Raw genomic sequence first — 18,483 nt, 5'->3', positions numbered from 1 at the left:
GAACTGAGTTTTGTCTTTGCAGATTCACAAGCATTTACATTTTATAGGTGAACATTCACTGTTTTTCTCAGGCTCACATAGAACTTGGATTCATTGGCTCCTCGGAAACAGACGGAACAGCTTTGGAAATAGCTGACGAAGGTCAGGGTATGGAAGAGGTGCAAAGCTCGTCTTTGGCGATGTGGGAAACAGAAGTACAGCACATTGAGCTGGAGAAGGGGAGTATGGGACTTGGATTTAGCATATTGGACTACCAGGTAACTTCTGTACACCTTTCTTTCAATAGAGGACAAAATACTTTCTATTGTTTGGATCTTGCAGTATGATCTAAATACATATTTTTAATGGTAAATGTTAATGGAAACTAAGCAATACAATAAAGCTAAATGGATGTCACTGCTGGTTGGCATCCCACTAGCTACCTTACTTATTCCTCCTACTGTATTAAGATTACAGGTTCTAATGATAATCGTAATACTGGTCCAGAAAAATAGATAATCCAGAATATACTAGGGTCTTCACAAGGCTTATCTGCTAGTGCCCCAGGGGCAACGAATGATGTAGTCAGAATATTCAGGCATTTAGCTGTATATTTTGCACCTGCAGTGAGGTGCTTAGGGCAAGATCCAATAAAGGACTTAGGTGCTTAAAGCAGGATTTACTAAAATCCAGAACTGCAATTCTGAAATCCCTTACTTAGCTGCTGTCTGTCCAGGACGTGCTAAACACCCCCATTCATTTTGTGTTTGACTTCAAAATTCCTGGGTATCTCAAGCTGTGATTCTTGGTGTGTCCCAATGAACAGCTCAGTGCCTGTCTCCTGCCTGCACTTGGTCAGGATCCCAGAACACATGTTCCTTCTGTTCGCAGTTGTCACAGAGGATAATTTTTAATCTGTTCAAAGTCAAGTAATTTCTCCCTGTGGTCAGTGTAGGCTTTTCCCAAGCTGTTTGGTGGTGCTGCAGGACCCAGTCTCCTCCCAGGTCTGTGCTGGATCTTGTCCCTAAGGGTATATGCATTTGCATCTGGAGGTCACTTCCAGGTGGAAATTATGCCCACAGGGCACTGCTTAGAATTAATCTACGCCTCAGTAGTATTTTGCATTTGCACACTGATAAAGGTGAAGAGCAGTGTAGTTTAATAATCTGAAGGATAAAGGCATAGCCAAGGATCTGTTTCATGAAACAGTCATTAAACTTTAATGTGTTACTCATGATGCTCTGCAGTAAGACAACATAGCTGAGCCTGAGTATTTGGAGTCCATGTCAGCACAAAGTAAAGCACATTTTTGCTTCAGCCTCTTCTGAAACGTTGACACAAATGGTGGTTGCCTATGTGGTTAGTTACTGAATTTTGTTTATGGAATCTAATACTGAAGGGTTGTGGGAAGTACCTTAAGTTGTTTTATATATTTTGCAAATGTGAGTGTGATTATATCCTACAGCTGTAGTCAGATTTCTGAAATTTACCTTTTTTTGATGTTACAATATTTGCAATTTGTCCTATGTTCTCTCCTTTGAGATATGGTTAAAACATTTCATTTTGTCACTGAAGTTTCTGCTTTCATCTAACACTGTGAACAGTAAGTTTACAGTGAGGTTTATCTTTGTACTTTTCTGTTTCCATCAAATTTTCAATTAATTTGCAATGAACAGTGACTAAAATTAAGGACAGTTATGTTCATAGTAATACCTTCCTCATGTTTTACACAATGGCAGGCCTGTAGGAAAGTCTACATAATTTCTGACCCCAGGGTAGACTATCACATACACTAGAGAGGTGATTTTTTTCAAAAGATGTGTCATGCAGTGTCATCTAAAGTAGCAGTGTAAATACTTGTTGTTAAATTAGTGAGGAAGGTGTCAGTGTTCAGGCTTAAGCACTGTCTCCAGCAGTACTAGTTGTATTTCCAATTGTGAAGCATTTTATTGCTCCATGGCATTCTTCTTACTGCATTAACTGCCATGAGGTGTTAAGGGTCTTCTTGGTGTCCTTCCCTCCCTCCCTCAGCACCTCTCTCTCACACTAGCTTTCATCCGTCTCCGGGTCCTGTGGTTTTGGGTGCTGCCTTGATGGTGTGCATCCATTCAGACATACATCTCGGCATGGAAACTTGTTACAGTTGCATGCCAATTTGTAGATGTTTGCTTTTCTCTTCCTTTTGCTATCAGTAAAGCTGGTACATTATTACATTTCTTGTTTATTTCTGTGCATGCACTCAACACATGCCATGTGTTGGAAGTATTAACATGTAATGATGTTCCTTGTGTATGTAATTGTACAAGAATCATGCAGATGTGTGCACCTATGATAATTGTTATAATAGGATCATACGTTCCTATTCTTAGTATTTGATGCTGGCGTTTTTATAAAAATCAGTGTGTTGAAGGATGGGGCCTTCAAAGCAGTTTTCTTTTTTAAAAGCAAACACCACTTTGTTGTGTCTTGTTGATTGGAGTGCTGTATTGGTATGTTCCTGTCTCCCATAAAGTGTTTAATTAGGCATGCACAAGGTCTTGCCTCTTAAAAAGTGCTTCCTCAGCTGAGCAAGATCTGGTGCCGTGAAGTACAATAGAGTTATTGAAAATAAGCCCTTTGTTCTGCCAGAGTGCACGTGTTAACTTTGCCCCAGGCTGCACTGCCCAGCTGTATTCCCAGACCACTGAGTGTAAAGGAGGATGACGTCTGCAATGCTGTCACTGCAGTAGGAAGTATTTGAATTTCTGGTGTGTAATTACTCATTACAGTATGAACAGCACTCTGCAATTTAGCAGTATTTTATGCTGGAGATTTATGATGGGACGTCACTTAGAAAGGAGTAATAATTTTCACATTTAAGAATTAAAAATAGGTGGAAGTCTAAACGTATGGGCTGTATGGACAGGAGGGTATGTTCCTGCTGAGGGTTCATCTGGAGCAGAGCTCCAACTTTTTTAATAACCCGACTCTGCATAAAAATTAGCCTCTCAAGACATGAAAGGGTACGTAAAATGAAATGTTTTTCTCTGTTTTATTTAATTAGGATCCTGTTGATCCAGCAAACACCGTAATTGTGATTCGCTCATTAGTTCCTGGGGGTGTGGCCGAGCAAGATGGCAGACTTCTTCCTGGAGATCGGCTTATGTTTGTCAATGATATCAACTTGGAAAATGGCAGCCTGGAGGAAGCGGTACAAGCACTGAAAGGAGCCCCAGCAGGAACAGTTAAAATAGGAGTTGCCAAACCACTGCCTGTAAGGATTTGGGAATTCGATGGGTACTTTTCATGTCATTTAATCTGGTACACAATGATCCTGACTTCTGCATACGCTTTGTGTGCTTTGGGGTACAGCTGGGTGGCTCAAAACATCCAGAAACTGTCTTTAACAGATTCCTCTATCTCCTTGCATGTAGGAGTGGTCTGTGTAGGGTATGACTGGTCTAGTGATTGCAGGACATTGCGCACCTGTCTCGCAGCTGATAAAACAGCGAAGCATCTTGCAGCCAGCACAGTCTTTCAGGGCTGCAAGTTGCCAGGCATAATTTTGTACACTTCACAAGATCTCTGAATGTGTGAGATGGTGACATAAAGTCAATTTTTTGTGCTTTGCCTGGAATTTGCCTATTCCTTTGCTTTGCAAGGTATAGTACATATGCAGCCTTTGTATTTAGACTGTGCACTTTATGTTTAAAGAATGGTGAGTAGTCTTCAGTTCATATACCTCAAACTGGTTATCTTCCTATAGCCATAGATGATTTCAGGCTAGATTTTAGAAAGTAGTCTGTAACAATTAGAAGAATGAGGTTGAAGGAGTCCTAGGATTACTGAGATAGTGTGTCAGTAAGGATGGTAGTGGACTAGTGTCCCTGATGTGTTAAATTCAAATTAGTAGAATGGCATGAGTTTATACATACAAATAAGATACCTTTCACTATATTTGTAAGCCCAAGTGCAGTCTTTGGGGTTCATTTTTGCTTTTCGTGAAATGATAATCTTGTAATCCTTGTGGATGCAAATATCAAATTTTCATTCTTAGTAGATCTTGGGGAGGGGGGGAGGGAATGGCTGATGTTTAAGTTACTAGAAACTTTCCTTTTCATAGTAAGAGGGTACTCTTTTAACTTGCTTTGTTAAATTCGTTTTTTTGTGGTGGAGACGCTGTGTTACACACTAAAATGTCCTGCAAATCATCATTTTCATACTTAAGAAGATGTCACTCTAAAAGAGAAAATGCCTGGGGGTTTTGTTTCTGTTCCTAGCATTTTGTAAACATTCAACATTTGCACTTTAATATTTCATGTACTATGCTTGCCAATTAATTAAACATTGTGAATAATCACTGGCTTCTTTACAGTACTGAACAAATGCACCTAGCATCAAATTATGTTGGGAAAAGCTACTGGTTTATAGTCAGAATTATGTTTTGTCCTCTTGGGGCTGTTCCACCTGGCAGATACAATCTTAAAACACAGACAGTGGATGCAGTCTTCCTGCCTGCTAACAAGATTACTCTGCGGCTAGCAAGGCTGTAAAGGCCTCTGCTGTCAGGCTGTTTCCCTGGTGGCAGCTCTGATGGCAGTTTTAGTATATGTTTAATAAGAGCAGAAATTGATGATGAGTCTAGACTCAGCTGTGGGCTCTGTGGTATAGCTTGATAGGCCTTTTTCATTACCTGGGGATGTAAAATGAGATGTGAAGCTGAATCAATTCAGGTGAATTCGGAAAAAAAATAATTGTCTCTTTACCTACCCAACACTGTGACTGTCATTGAAATGAATTCTTCCAAATGAATCTGGAATTCATTTGCCTCTCTAAACCTTCACACATAACACACTCTGCACCCCCTGTGTCCTGGCCACTCATCCAACTCAGAGCTTCGTTCTTTCTGCAGCTTTCACCAGAGGAGGGCTGTGTCTCTGCTAAGGAAGATTGCTTTTTCTACACTGCCCAGTCATTTGAGGAGGAGGGGCCAGCTGATACAGCCCTCTTCCATGCTGAGCTGGCTCTGGTTAGTGGCCCAACTTACCAAAGATTTCTTAAGTCTTCGCATTTTGTAATGAAAGGGATTGCTTTGTCACTGTTCGTGCTTATTTTTTAGTGTTTACTGTCACCACAGTATTCATCTGCCATAGTTGGGATGGATCCCCACATGATAGAAACTGGCATCTGGAGATTTTGGCTGTTTGCATGAGCTGTGAATCTGGCCTATGATATGTTAGTTGCTGGAAAAAAGGGAAGTACTTTGCTGAAGTATTCAAAAGTGCATGGCTACCCATGTTTCCTTGCATGCACTGACTATCCCTTTAAAAATCTCACCTTGTGTAGAGAAATGTTCATTTTCTTATTTTGTAAATAAATCTCTTTACCTATATATCATGATACATCACTTCTCTACCTTGAAAAGTTTTTGGAACTCTCTTTTTGCATGTAAGCCAGCCTGAAAAAGAATGCTGTCTGTCTTCAAAAGCTGCCAACGATTCCTCCTAATAGTATTCTTTAGACTTCAGCATCAATCAGTGATTATGAGATTTGCAAGGTCAAAAGGTGTTCGCTTGTACAAACAATGTGGCTTACCCTAGCATTCAGTGCCTTACATAGCCCAGAAGTTACCAATGAGAACTCAGATAAAAAAGACAAAGGAAACAGGACTCTACAACACCCCCCGCCCAAACCAGACTGTAAATGTATTCCGAGCGTGTCTTCTAATGGTTATTTGTACTGATTTGGGCCTGATATTGAAGTTATTTGGCCCTCATTTTCTGGGAACATGAGTAGGGAAGCAGTTTCTACTAAACACCAGAACTTAGTTCATTAGAAAAAAACCAAAACCAAACAAAAACCTGAAATAGATTCTTCCAAGGCAAAAATCTCTGAATTACTGATTCCAGTACGTTTGCTATTTTTTCACATTTGCAAATGACAAGCTGGTTTTAATAACTTGCTTTTAAACAAGACTGCCTGTTTTTTCTTCTGCAGTTTGTTACCTAGGTACAGGAGTTAGGTAATAAGATTTGCCTTATTCTATTCATTGTGAAGAAGTATGAAGAAGCCAGATTATATATTGTAAATATCCTTTAATTAAAGATGTGTTGAAAAGATCAGATTAAAATTTAAGTATTTAAAAATTTGACTTCTATGTGTGGTTCATACAAAAAAAAATAAAATTGTGAAAGAACAATGAAAATATATGGCAGATAATAATATGGTTAAATTGTCAGCTCTGACAACTGTCTAATTAAATGTGCAAAATATGAAATGGAATATGCAATCACCCCACTGAAGATGTCTTTGCAGAGTGCACTCATGAGATACTGTTTTTCATAGATAAATCTACACTCAGATTCTACAGGTCTGTCTGTGTTTTTCACAATCCTTTTTTAGGGCATAGCTTCAGTAGTCTGCATTTTCCAGAAGATGGGCTGAGAGTAAGTTGCACCAAAGGAGCAATTTGAATTAGCTGTTAAGTATTTAGGGTTGAGACAATAAAAAATGGATCATTTGTACCTCAAAAAGGAATCACTATGTTGAATCACTGCAGGTTGTTGCTATTGCTGTTGTGAATCTGACATAACAAATTCATAGTATGATTAACTACAGAGGCTGAAAAACAACACTTACATCCCATCTCTGCAGATGGGTGCACTTGGCTGCTTCATACAAGTTTACGGTATGGTCGTGGCTCTGAACTCACTGATCATTTTTGTTAGCATACGCTGCTTTATTGAGCTTTGCCAGGGGAGAAGAAATTGTAATCAAAGTGTAGTATGTGAAGCACCATAAATTAAGTCTTTTAGGTCTTTTAGGACTTAATTTTATTATTTTATGTCTTTCAGGACTTAATTTTATTCTAGTATCTGAAAGTATATGAGTCTTGAAAAAAGTTGTATGTCATTTAAGGAAAAAAAAAAAAAAGAAAAAAATACTGCCCACATCCATGGCTGGAACTCTTTTTAAAATTTTATTTCTCATGTAAGACAGGAAAATTATCCATATTAATCTTCTTGTCAAGTGTAAAATATTTTGGAAATCATAAAAATATAATGTCATAAATGTTTCCTTTAAATGTATTGGAAAGCATTGCAGTTTCCGGAAGATTATTTTTTGTACCCTTTTAAAAACAACCCAACCTATGAAGTTGGGTGGAGGGAGCATTCCTGACAGGTGGCACTAAGTGAAGCTCATTATTTTTTCAGTGCTAATTCTTGTAAAAGAAAATTAAAAAGAAAAAAAAAAAGCCCTAACCAAATAAAAATTTTGACACCAGGGAGTACAGCAGCATTCTCCCGACACCTTGTAATTCTGTTAACAGGCATCAGCCCTGCAACTCATTCCAGCTGAGACTCTCACTTTACTTCAGATATGCTTTGCAACCTCTGAAGATGTAGTAAAATGAATTGTAACTGGAAGCAGAAATTTTTCCTACTATGCTGTGCAAATACCACTTCAATGTACAAAATGGAGGGGAAAAAAAAAGAAGGAAGGTGTCAGTCAGTATGTAGCGGCTGAGGTGCATGTGTTCGGGGCTTATGTGGTGTGAAGGTAACAGCCGGGCTGATTGAATTGCTTTTGTTGTTAGGTGGACTCTGGCGACGCGGATCTAGCGGATGAGTCCACCTTTGAATCGCAGTATTCACTAGAGAGTGACATCTTCCAGGCTTCAATGATACCTCTGCATGGCAGTGCCTGTAGCGGTGAGCTGAACTACAGCTTCTCTCTTCCATTGTCAACTCCCAAGGTAAAAAGGAGGATGGTTTTATTGATAACAAACTTTGATTATAAGTGTGAAAAGGCTGTATTATTAGATATAAATGTTTTATGTCATCCTGGCTCAAACTGCACTATTTGTTACCAGATTAAAGTGCAGTTTTGTTTAGGGTAGTGCTGGTGTCTTTCAGATGTCTATGGTGAAGAGAGGAGCAGCTAGAAGGTTGAAAGCTTGGATCTGTGTTTTGTATAGCCAGCTGAAGTATGGCGAGATGTTTGTAGTGTTAAAGCTGTGGTGAGCAGGGTGCTACGAAACCTTAATTGTTATTCCTTCAGAGCACAGTAAAGAGTAGTAACACAAAATAACTCCATTATTCTATGGTATTTTAGGTATGAAAAGCAAGAGTAAGTTTTCATCCTAAGCTTTGCTTTTATGCTTCAAAGTTAGTATGTCTGCTAGTTCATTTACTGTGTTCTTTAATGAAATGTTCATAGTGATACTGTAATTAGAAGTAAATCTGTATATATCAAACCTCTAATTACTAATAATTTCTATTTAAAGTCAGTAAATGAAGATAACTTCTTTAAGAGTACTACAAAGATCAGTATCCTTTTTTCTTTCTGGTCACATACCCATAATGACTCGAGTGACTGTATCAGACTTGATGTTTCATTTCTCTCCGTGGTTTTTCATGCTCCTTTTTCTTGGCAATCTATAGATTTATTTTGCTAATCCAGAGTCTTCCAAGCCATTTCTCCTAGCAGTCGTCTTTGAAAACAACATTGTAGGGATTTCTTCCAGGGTTTGCAGTCTGTGGTCTTGAATAGAGTAGCTGCTGCTTTTTCCTCCACACCTGAGCTGCAGTAACTCCCTTTATCTTTTCTGGAATATATTCAGCCCTTACAAGGCACTGGTTGGAAAGCTGAATTCATCTTCTAATGGTTTCTTCTAATCCACAGAAGAGCACATCTCTGCTGTGCCAGTGGGACAGATTGCATTGTTTAACTCTGTAATTGTTACATAAACGGATTATGCATTTTGCATGCTGAGAAGCATTTTATGAGATAGAGGCTGGATTTACATTATATATCACGTTGAGGCTCTACAAAGTCTTAAGTTATTTTCAGCATTGACAAAGATGGCTTTGGTTTGCATGTTTTTTTAAAGATTATGGGACTCACTTTTCAGTGTTCCTCTCTGTGCACCAGTATGAAGTGAGTATTAAGTTCTCATCAAGTAACATTTTATACTCTGCAGTTATGAGTGACTTCACAATGTAAACATAGCGAGAAAATCTGTTCATGAAGACTTGAAGCAAGTGAAATGCAGTAAAAAATAAAAAAATGCTATTAGATGTTATGTGGAATGCAGAGGTATTTCAGTTATTTCTGACTGCAGGGCAGTTGGCAAGTTCTGAATGCCTTTGGTGTCACTTTTAAAACAGGTGATGAAAAAAACTACTTAGAGTAATGCAAATGCTCTAATGAGGCCACATGTTGCTTTAGTTACAAATTCCTGAAATAGTGTTCGTCTTCAAAAATTACAGCATTGGCTTTTCTTTAAGTAAGTGAAACAAAAATAAAAATGGGCATATGCTGCAACTCTAATATGTATATATGGCATATGGAATAAATGTTGAGTACGATCTGGGTCTTGTTTTCATTTATTTGGAAATTGATACAAAACAGACTTAAAAGTAGATGTCCCAGCTTTCTTTGAAACCTAATGAAATAATTTAAATAGATTATAGTCCTAGTATTCTGTTCTCCAAAAGGTAGGAAATTAATTTCATTGATTACATCATGCAGATTAGTTGTATTTAGGCTTTGCTCAATTATCTTCTCAGATGTTACTTAAACCAATTATTTACAGGTGAACCTTTTTTGATGATTGTCTGGGGACAGACCAAGCATGTATGCACTTCATGAAAGATGAGAAAAACTAATTTTAAGGGCTTTGATACAAAATGTTGCAAAATATCCCAAAATCCTGGGAAACATGTTTTCCCCACTTTTTGGAAAAGGAATAGAAGAATTAGTAGGATCAGAGGGTAACAACTAAGACAGATAGAGGTAGATGTTCTTGTGACTACATTTACTACATGTCAGAGAAAAATCCCTAATATTGATATAGAGCCTCTAAGTCCAACTTCTAAGTCCTTGATATATCTTTCTAAAATCTAATGGCCTAAATGTTTTTAAAATTACTTATTTTGAAAATTAAGCTAGAGAATATTTGAAGGGTTTTTTTTTTTTCAGAAAGTTGTGATTATTGAAGTCCCTTAAAATATTTGAAATGCAGGACCTTGGAATCTTGAAAGTCTGAACAAGTTTTGTGTAGAGAACTTAATCCTAGTAATGCAGCCATAATTGATACACTTGCAATAAGTACTAACTGCTAAGCTTCTGTAACTGCATCATTGTATTTCATTGTTGTCACAGTTCAAAACCTCCCTGTTCATTTTTTGCTGAGATTTGACTGAGTTCTTACTTTTCCCTCTTTGTGTGGAAGGGATATCTGAATATGTTTCTACTCAGTTAAATGCATGATTAAATTGCATGCTTATTGTCTGAGCTGCTTGAAATTGCTCTTTGATTGCTAAGTGTTTTTAAAGTAAAGACCTTGATCTTTCAAAGTTCTACCTGAGAAAGACAATTGGATGCTTTAATTTTAATAACTTGCTGGAGTTATGTCTCGTTTGAGAATGTGTGAGTGGACGTTACTTTGCTGAAGTTAGTGGAGATTTATTGATGAGTACCAGGTTAGAATTTGGCCTTTAGCAGTAACTTTATTTTCATTGATTCCTGGTATTTTAAAACAGAAGAAGTTGTCTGAGGAATCAAGTAAATTTTATAGTAAAATGCCTGTAGGGATCTACTGAAGGCACTGATGTTACAACAGACATGTTTAAATTCTGTGAGATTAGTTGTTGTTTAAGATTTTAGCATGAAATGTACTTTTTAATTATGCTACGAAAGAATGTTGATTGTTCATTTTCTCCTGTGTTTAACAGTCTATTGGAGAGGAATGTTCAAATGCTGCAGCTGATCTCTCTGTATCTGACAAGAACCTGTACGACATGGATCTGAATCAGGGAGTGAGAGAGCAAAAGTCTGTAGTGGGCAATAGCCTGGAAACTGCAACTGGTTTTACTAAAAAGGATCTTCTGCCTCTGGATGTTTCGGATATCAACCAAAATGAAAGTGAAAACACAGCCACATGGACTGGATCTCAGACAACAGCAGAAATTGCACTAAGTACAAGCCTTGCTACTACCATGCAGCTTGATCCCACTGGAAAAGTAAAAGTTGTTTTTTTTTTTTTTTTAATAATAATTAAAAAAACCTACGGAAAGGCCATATTAAACCATAGAATGTCCCACAGAAATTGACGCTGTCCAACAGTCATGTGTGGTTGGTTGATTATAAATGTCCATCAGATGTGGTAGCTCATATCAAAACTTACGGATTTAGACGTATCCAAAACAGGAAATAATTTATGGTGTCAAGATAGTCATCTCCCAGAGACTGGCGATACAGGGGTATATAAAAGTCTGCTTGTACCTCAAGTAGACAGTGCTGGACCACAGTGTACCTGTTGGGCAGGCCAGGGGGCTTTTCTTACTCGCCGTTAACCTCTGCAGAGGCATAGCGCAAGGAGGAGGTACACAGCTGGAAACCAGGCCTGGGAAGCCAAGGGGGAGTGGTGTGAAAGACTTGCATCCTGGTGTTCGCGTAAGCCTGTGCAGTTCAGCTCACAAACTGGCCTGTGATGCTACAGTGTGCAGACATAATACTCCTTTATATGACAGTCACTGTGACGTGTTTCTTTTTTCTTCCATTCAGTGATTTATTAAGAAATTATTAAAAGAGCTGCAATTTCTTACAAGATTTGTTACTTTAGCTCTGGCAAGTTGTCAGGCATCTGTGGTGAACGAGTCTGAGAACCCTTGAATTCATCCCACTAATTTTAAGAATGTAACTGATGTCCCTAAATTAAAAGCATACTTTGTGGTAGATTTGCTGTATTACCTGAATGAAAACAGAAACCTCATGTGTGTCGGTTTGATCTTTGATGGACTGACTTTTCCGATGTCAGTATAATGAGTCTGTATTAATTATTTGCCTAGCTTTTGTGTAAGGTAAGATGAGTTGAGGTCAGTATGCCCAATCGTATTTTTATTTTGGTATTCTGAACTGATGTTATTTACCCTTGTGTTAGGATCAAGTGCTTTTAATGGAAAAGAGATGCCCAGTATCTTTGGAGGGAAGTTCCACAACCCCAAATCCAGTCAAAAACATGTATGAGAAGACTATCACTATTGCAAAAGGCAATTCAAGTCTAGGTAAGGTAAATGACATTTTTTGTAACCTGTTCAGGAACATGGCTTTCTGTTTTTCTCATATGTTTCCTATGCTATTAGTAAAGACTAAATATTTTCCTTTTAGTGGGAAAGCATAAGAGGATATTCATTCTTTGCTGCTCTTGCCCTGTTTGGCTATGATGGCAGTGGATCCATTTGCTGTCACCATGAGCACAAACGTAAAGTGTCCGATCTCACTGAGAATTTTTTTTTTTCCGTAAAGGAGTTTAGTCATTCCTAATTATTAACAGAACAATTTTAATACATTGGTTTTTAACGTTTACACATTTATATAATATGATGGAAAAATGAGATATAGCCAAGGAATGCTGTACAAGAAGGCTTTGGTTAAAGAGGTGCAGACTAGACTTTCAAATGTATGTAAACACAAAATGATCTTGCTTTCTGAGGATGGTCAAAAGGATTTAAACAAGCTGTTCACTTCCTTGCTACATATTTGTACTTGTATCTTAAGTGCCTCAGTATTTCTGAAAATCATATCATTGATACATTTACTAGGTAGTGCTTTTAGCTCAAGGATGATATAATTTTGTAGAGAATTTCGGAGTTTTAAATATCTGCAATCTGCAACTTCCTGAGTGTACTGACTAGAGGCACATTTTGGAGCGAACAGGCACAACAGATGGAAATTTTTTTTGGTGTCCTCTCCTGGTCTCTGGTGCAGCACTGGGCAGTGTGAGGGGGAGCACGGGGATACCGCATCCTCCCAGGTCAGTTCCTAGAGCCAGCATGGGAGAAGCTTTTTGGTGGGAGACAGTGGGTGCTCCCCTCCCATTCATGGCTGGTGTGTTCATTTGCTTTGGTTTAGGTTCCTGGTGCCATTTCTTCTGACCGACTGCATGTCCTTGAAGACTCTGGTGTTGGTAGGGCAGGAGTTTGTGTGGGTGCTGGCCATTCGCAGTGACTCCGCAAATGGTCTAAGATGGGTTGGCCACAGAAGGCACCCTGAAAGCAGCCCATGGGCCCCTTGTTCGTAAACCTCCACTGCTCAGGACTCCCTTGCTGTGCAGAGGTGGGGCACCGGGATGCTGTAATTCAGTGGGCATTTCTGCCTGGAATAAACTGCCCTCTGATGGCTGGATGCTCAGTCTGCCCCATATCACCTTCTCCTTCGTGATACAGCCAGCCTCCAAACTGGATCAGGAACTAATCTGATTTAAAATCCGCCTCCCCAAAATATAAAGCTGTAGGCAAGGCTGATATGGGTACAAGTTTTGACTTTCACTGGTATGGCGTGCTTGGGTAACTATCGCCTTTACTGGCCAAGCTGTATAAAGTGCAGGTCACAGTGCAGTTCCAGCCATTTGGATTTTGTTAAAAAAGTTTTGTTTGCAATAGCCTCTTCACTCACTGGAGCAGTGTTTTTCACGTATGTCTATGAGTATTTTAAGTGCAGTGAACATAACAAAGCAAATTTCATGTCAGGCGTAATACAGCATAAAAATACAAACCTGGGGCTGGGTGCACATTGGCAGACATTACGTGCATGAAAAGTAAGACTGGCCTCTCATGTATACATAGCATGAATGTGAATAATGCTTTCTCCTGGCTTTTGACTGTAGTCTTTTTCTTCCAGTCTGTGTGTGCTCTGGCCTGCGAAGCTGCCTGGGCACAGTGACCAATTTACACACATGGCTGCACTGCTTTTAACTTTCATTTTTACAAAAGGAGCTAAAGCAAGAGCTGTGAATGATGTTGAAAGCTGCAGCTGCATCAATTATTTCAGTTGAGAACTGGCACTTCTTTTTTCCTTTTAAATGGTGTCACCCGTAGCTTGCAACAGCTCTTCAAATCCAGCCACAGCTGGAGCTCTAACCTTTTGATTGTGATTTTTAAAAGGTAACAGGATGGAGCACCCACATGGAATAAGAGCTGAAATGCCATTGTCCTGTGTGATTCATTTGGCAACTTGGCAGTGGCATTTGCATTTTTAACCTGAAACTGTAGCTGTCCAAAGTGTGACATCAGTCTTGCAGGTCTGTTGTAATGAGGATGTGTTCTGGTTTCGGCTGGGATAGAGTTAATTTTCTTCCTAGTAGCTGGTATAGTGCTGTGGTTTGAATTTTAGTATGAGAATAATATTGATAACACGCTGATGTTTTAGTTGTTGCTAAGTGGTGTTTACACAAGTCAAGGACTTTTCAGCTTCCCTTGCTCTGCCAGGCACACAAGAAGCTGGGAGGGGGCACAGCCAAGACAGTTGATCCAAACTGGCCAAAGGGCTATTCCATACCATATAGCGTCATGCTCAGTATAGAAACTGGGGGGAGTTGGCCAGGAGGCAGCGATCGCTGCTTGGGGACGGACTGGACATCAGTCGGCAGGTGGTGAGCGGTTGCATCACTGTGGTTTTTTTTCCCTGGGTTTTGTTCATCCCTCACTCTCTTGTTGTTTTCCTTCTCATTACAATTTAGTATTATTATTTTTTGTTGTTGCTGTTCCAATTATTGAACTGTTCTTATCTCAACCCGTGAGTTTTCTTCCTTTTGCTCTTCCGATTCTCTCCCCCATCCCGGCGGGGGCGAGGGGAAGGGTGAGTGAGTGGCTGTGTGGTACTGAATTGCCGACTGGGGCTAAACCACAACAGGATGTTGGCATAGAAACCAGGAGTGATGTTTTTCTAAAGTGCTGTTACACTAGCCTCAGTAATACTGTTGTTTGTTACTCGCTTAACCAAGCAGCAAGGTTAGATTCAGAATTTCAAACCACATTTCAGCTGTTTCCTTGGCAGTTTGCTTTTCTGTGCACGCCGCTGGTATTCTGGTGGAGACCACTCTGTTGCAGCGTTGTGTTTACATTCCGATCTAACTGAGTAACCTGTGTGAGCAGATCTGTCAAGAGATGGTTGTTGGAAGGAGTATGTGAGTGTAAACGCTGGGGTCTCTCCCCCAGGACAGCACCTGTAAATGCCATCTTGATGTGCTCAACATTGTAACATTAAAAATCGGAGGGGTAGGTGACAGGCAGTTTAATTCTACTTTTTCTAATAGCAAGGCAATAAATCAGTGACATTGTGTGTCTGTATCACAAGTCTGATATACCCATGTTTAAATTACACCTGACCACAGCTGACATCAATACTGGCAAATCATAAATATAAATCTCCAGTCAATGGTAACACCATATTCTTTCATCAGTTTAATATAAAGTGCCATCATGAAGATGAGTTTTTTAGTTTTTTCCAAAAGATATACCTTGACTTCTGCATACCAAAGTAAAGAGGTTCATGTATTGCTGTGTCTAAGAAGCTTATTGGGCGGTTCCTTGCTAGTCAGGGCCACCTTCTCATACTTTAGGCAGCTACACTGATCTCAACTACAAGTGGGTGTGAGGAGCCAACACTATTAAGATATTTTTGTTTTCTTGAAAAGAGTCCTAAGAAGCACAAATGAATATCTGGCTTAGTGTTGTTCTTTAAATGGTTACAGTATTTTATTTTTTTATCTGAGAAGATACATAGGCAGATGTTGGAATGGTTGGCTGAGTCTGGGTATCCTGGGGCTTATAGCTGCCTTCTAAACTCTGTTCAGCCGGTCTCCCAAGGTCTAAGGTCACAGAGTAAAGTGTTCAGTCTCTGTCTTCTGTAGCCATGTTTTTATATAAATGGTTAGAATTTTTTTGTAGTCGGTATCCTTGGAAGTTATGCTCTGGGTAGCTGTCATCTTCCTTCCGCTCACAATCTGGACAATAAGGTAAGGGCTTGCAGACACACAACTGCACTCCCAGTGCACGTTAGCCTGATGTTCACGTGCAAAACCAAGAGAACACATAGGGACAGATATTCCTCTATAAGGCATTCTTATTTCAGTGGCTTCATCTTGTTAGTAGAGGAAAGTTTTCATGTTAGTGCACAAAAAAGAATAAAGATCAGTTTGGCAGTATTAAGATAGTGGAAGTCCACTGGGTGGACTTCCAGGGTGCTGGCCCTTCTGCTACCTTTCCATTGCCATAGTGAAGAACAGTTTTTCCTGGAACTGTCGTCAGGGTTGATTTCCGGAGCACCAACTGGCCTGAAAATAACGGTGACAACTCATGCATGCAAGAACAGTCACAAAGACATGAGAAACCCAGCACCACAAGTCCCCATGGGGAGGAGGGGGAAGAGCATCTCTGTCTCATTTCCCATTAGTGAAAAGAAAGTGGAGTTAAATGGTGTGTATAAACATTGAGATGTAGTGCCTGCTATGCCACAGGTGGGATCGTGGTGTAACTCAAGTAGTGGACTGTATGCATCAGTAGTATGCGGGCTCTCGCAGAAATCAGGATGCTCTTCTGGGCCTAAGCGATGGCCCACCTAGGAGAGCAGGATAGCAGCCGCTATCTCAGTGGGATCTGATTCAGGCTTTCTGTTGAAAATAAGTGTGTGGTTGTGTTGGCCCTCTGCTCCTAATTAATCATTTCAGCTCCTTTCCAAAGAGAACCACCATAAGCTAAACTGAAATGTGGTGTATAAACTCAGTGAACCATCCAGAAGAGTGGTAAATTTGACTGTTTTAGAAGCAATTTCATTACCTTTTTTGTTTATTTTCTGGTTAAATTTTCCACAGTCTTAGTTTTTTTTTATATTGAGCCCAGTATGTGAAATGACACAAGGTAAAGTAAAGATACAGTGATTGTGGTTTGTAACTGCTGTCTCCTGTTGGAAAGAAGAAAATGCAAGGGAGAATAAGAGCAATGTTTATAGGCTTGCTGACATTGGCAGGTTGGCTGGCTAGCTTTTACCTTCCCTGCCCCAGGTTACATTTCTTTTTCTTGGCACTCAGAGCTGGAGCTCAAAGACGTTATTAACTGTTTCATGCATTTTTCACTATAGGGATGACAGTCAGTTCCAATAAAGATGGCTCAGGAATGATAGTCCGCAGCGTCATCCATGGAGGCTCAATAAGTCGTGATGGACGGATTGGTGTGGGGGACTGCATCCTGTCCATTAATGAAGAGTCAACCACTAACTTAACCAATGCACAAGCCCGGGCTATGCTAAGGAGGCATTCGCTCATTGGACCAGATATAAAGTAGGTAAAGCTAGATGATGAATTGTTGTAGGAAGAGGCTAATAATAAAAATTTGATTATTTATGCAAGTATTATAAATGAAAATTTTGTTTGTTTTTACAAAATGAATTTACCTTTAAGTTACAGCTTCAGATGGATAATTCACCTTCAGATTACAGCTTCATGGGTTTGACAGATAAAATCACTTGTGTGGGAGGCTTTGGATATTCTTAAGAAAGTTATTACTGTCATTAGTAATCATCATCATTACTGCCCTGCCTCGTTTTATTGAAGGAATGGGATTAGTCAGAGTTTTCCATTCATAGTATGACTCTTCTAAAGAAAGTAAGGATTTCCTCAAGGTGTTTGTGTTTCTCAGAGATGGACTGTCCTGGCCATTGCACAAGTGATTTCATTTCATGGAGATCTTTGTAACAGATTTTGGTTTTGACTGCCAGACAGAAAGTATGACACATGATGTTAATACAGAAAAGTAATACTTAAAACATTTTCAGCACATCTGTGACAAACAGCAGAAACAGCCTGTTTTGTGAAGTCACTTCCAAATTTTTATTAGTACATATGAAGGAGCACTTGCCCTAATGCATAAATATTTGCTCTTGGGAGTACTACTTGCAGTAATTAATACAAGTTTGGAAAAATCCGCTTGCTTGATGAGGAAGTTTCTTCTCCTCAGGTTCACTCAATTTACAGAATTTTAACTTTCCCTTAAAGTACAATTCTTTCTAGCTGTCATGGTTGAGGAGTTAACTTTGCCCACATGCACTGTCTAGAAATGAGGTTGTTCCTAAGCTTGTGGACGGTGCTCTAGACGCACCAGTGCTGTGTTTACAGCTCCAGAAATCTAGTAGCTTTTTTTCTCAAACCCATGGTAACATGGGTTGGGTCAGATCTGCAAATGGAATTAATGGAGCTGCTGGTAATAGAAGCTTCTACTTATTTGAGGGTGGCCTTGAAAGGGATCAGTTCAGTCCCAGTGTGGTTGCAGGTAACTGTGTGGTTTCTGTCAGTTGAAAATGGACTGGAGGACATTCCGTTCTTCCCCAGAAGTATTCTAGCTTGAAGAGACCTGTTATTTTGGGAACAGGTAGGCAAAGTATCTTCACTGTGGGTGGTAGGTTTAATTGTCCCATACCTGTCATGTGTTTAGGATTATGATTTAATGCAAGCTTGTTTAAATAATGGGATATGCTCATATAATGAATTACATTATTGTCAATGCTGTCATGAATATGAGCGAGTCAGTGTTGATCAAATGTGACATTGATTATTATTGTAGGCTTTCAAACTGTATTATAATTCCAATTGCCATGACTGAAATCAGTTGGTATGTGCACGTGCATGCGTGTGTTCGTCTGGTTAGATATACAAATGCTACAGCACCATTCTTCTGGGAGGAGTCT

General features: G+C 39.4%; 1 protein-coding gene across 18 annotated transcripts in view; it reads left to right on the top strand.

Moving 5' to 3' along the window:
- Positions 1 to 18,483, top strand: part of MPDZ (multiple PDZ domain crumbs cell polarity complex component) — a 137,731-nt gene that overhangs the window by 40,027 nt on the left and 79,221 nt on the right. For 17 of the 18 annotated variants that reach the window (XR_012778903.1, XR_012778912.1, XR_012778916.1 and 14 more), the window contains 7 exons: positions 72 to 257; positions 3,023 to 3,232; positions 4,871 to 4,987; positions 7,556 to 7,714; positions 10,698 to 10,985; positions 11,906 to 12,029; positions 16,882 to 17,080. Coding sequence is in view for 1 of the 18 variants with exons in the window: in XM_075526233.1 (XP_075382348.1) it covers positions 72 to 257; positions 3,023 to 3,232; positions 4,871 to 4,987; positions 7,556 to 7,714; positions 10,698 to 10,985; positions 11,906 to 12,029; positions 16,882 to 17,080 (1,283 nt within the window). In the remaining 17 variants the exon portion in view is untranslated. The remainder of the gene's footprint in view (positions 1 to 71; positions 258 to 3,022; positions 3,233 to 4,870; positions 4,988 to 7,555; positions 7,715 to 10,697; positions 10,986 to 11,905; positions 12,030 to 16,881; positions 17,081 to 18,483) is intronic. The other variant, XR_012778915.1, reaches the window with a different exon arrangement.

The sequence above is a fragment of the Mycteria americana genome, chromosome Z (genome assembly GCF_035582795.1).
Source record: "Mycteria americana isolate JAX WOST 10 ecotype Jacksonville Zoo and Gardens chromosome Z, USCA_MyAme_1.0, whole genome shotgun sequence".
Classification (NCBI taxonomy): domain Eukaryota; kingdom Metazoa; phylum Chordata; class Aves; order Ciconiiformes; family Ciconiidae; genus Mycteria; species Mycteria americana.
This window is presented reverse-complemented; position numbering and strand designations above follow the sequence as displayed.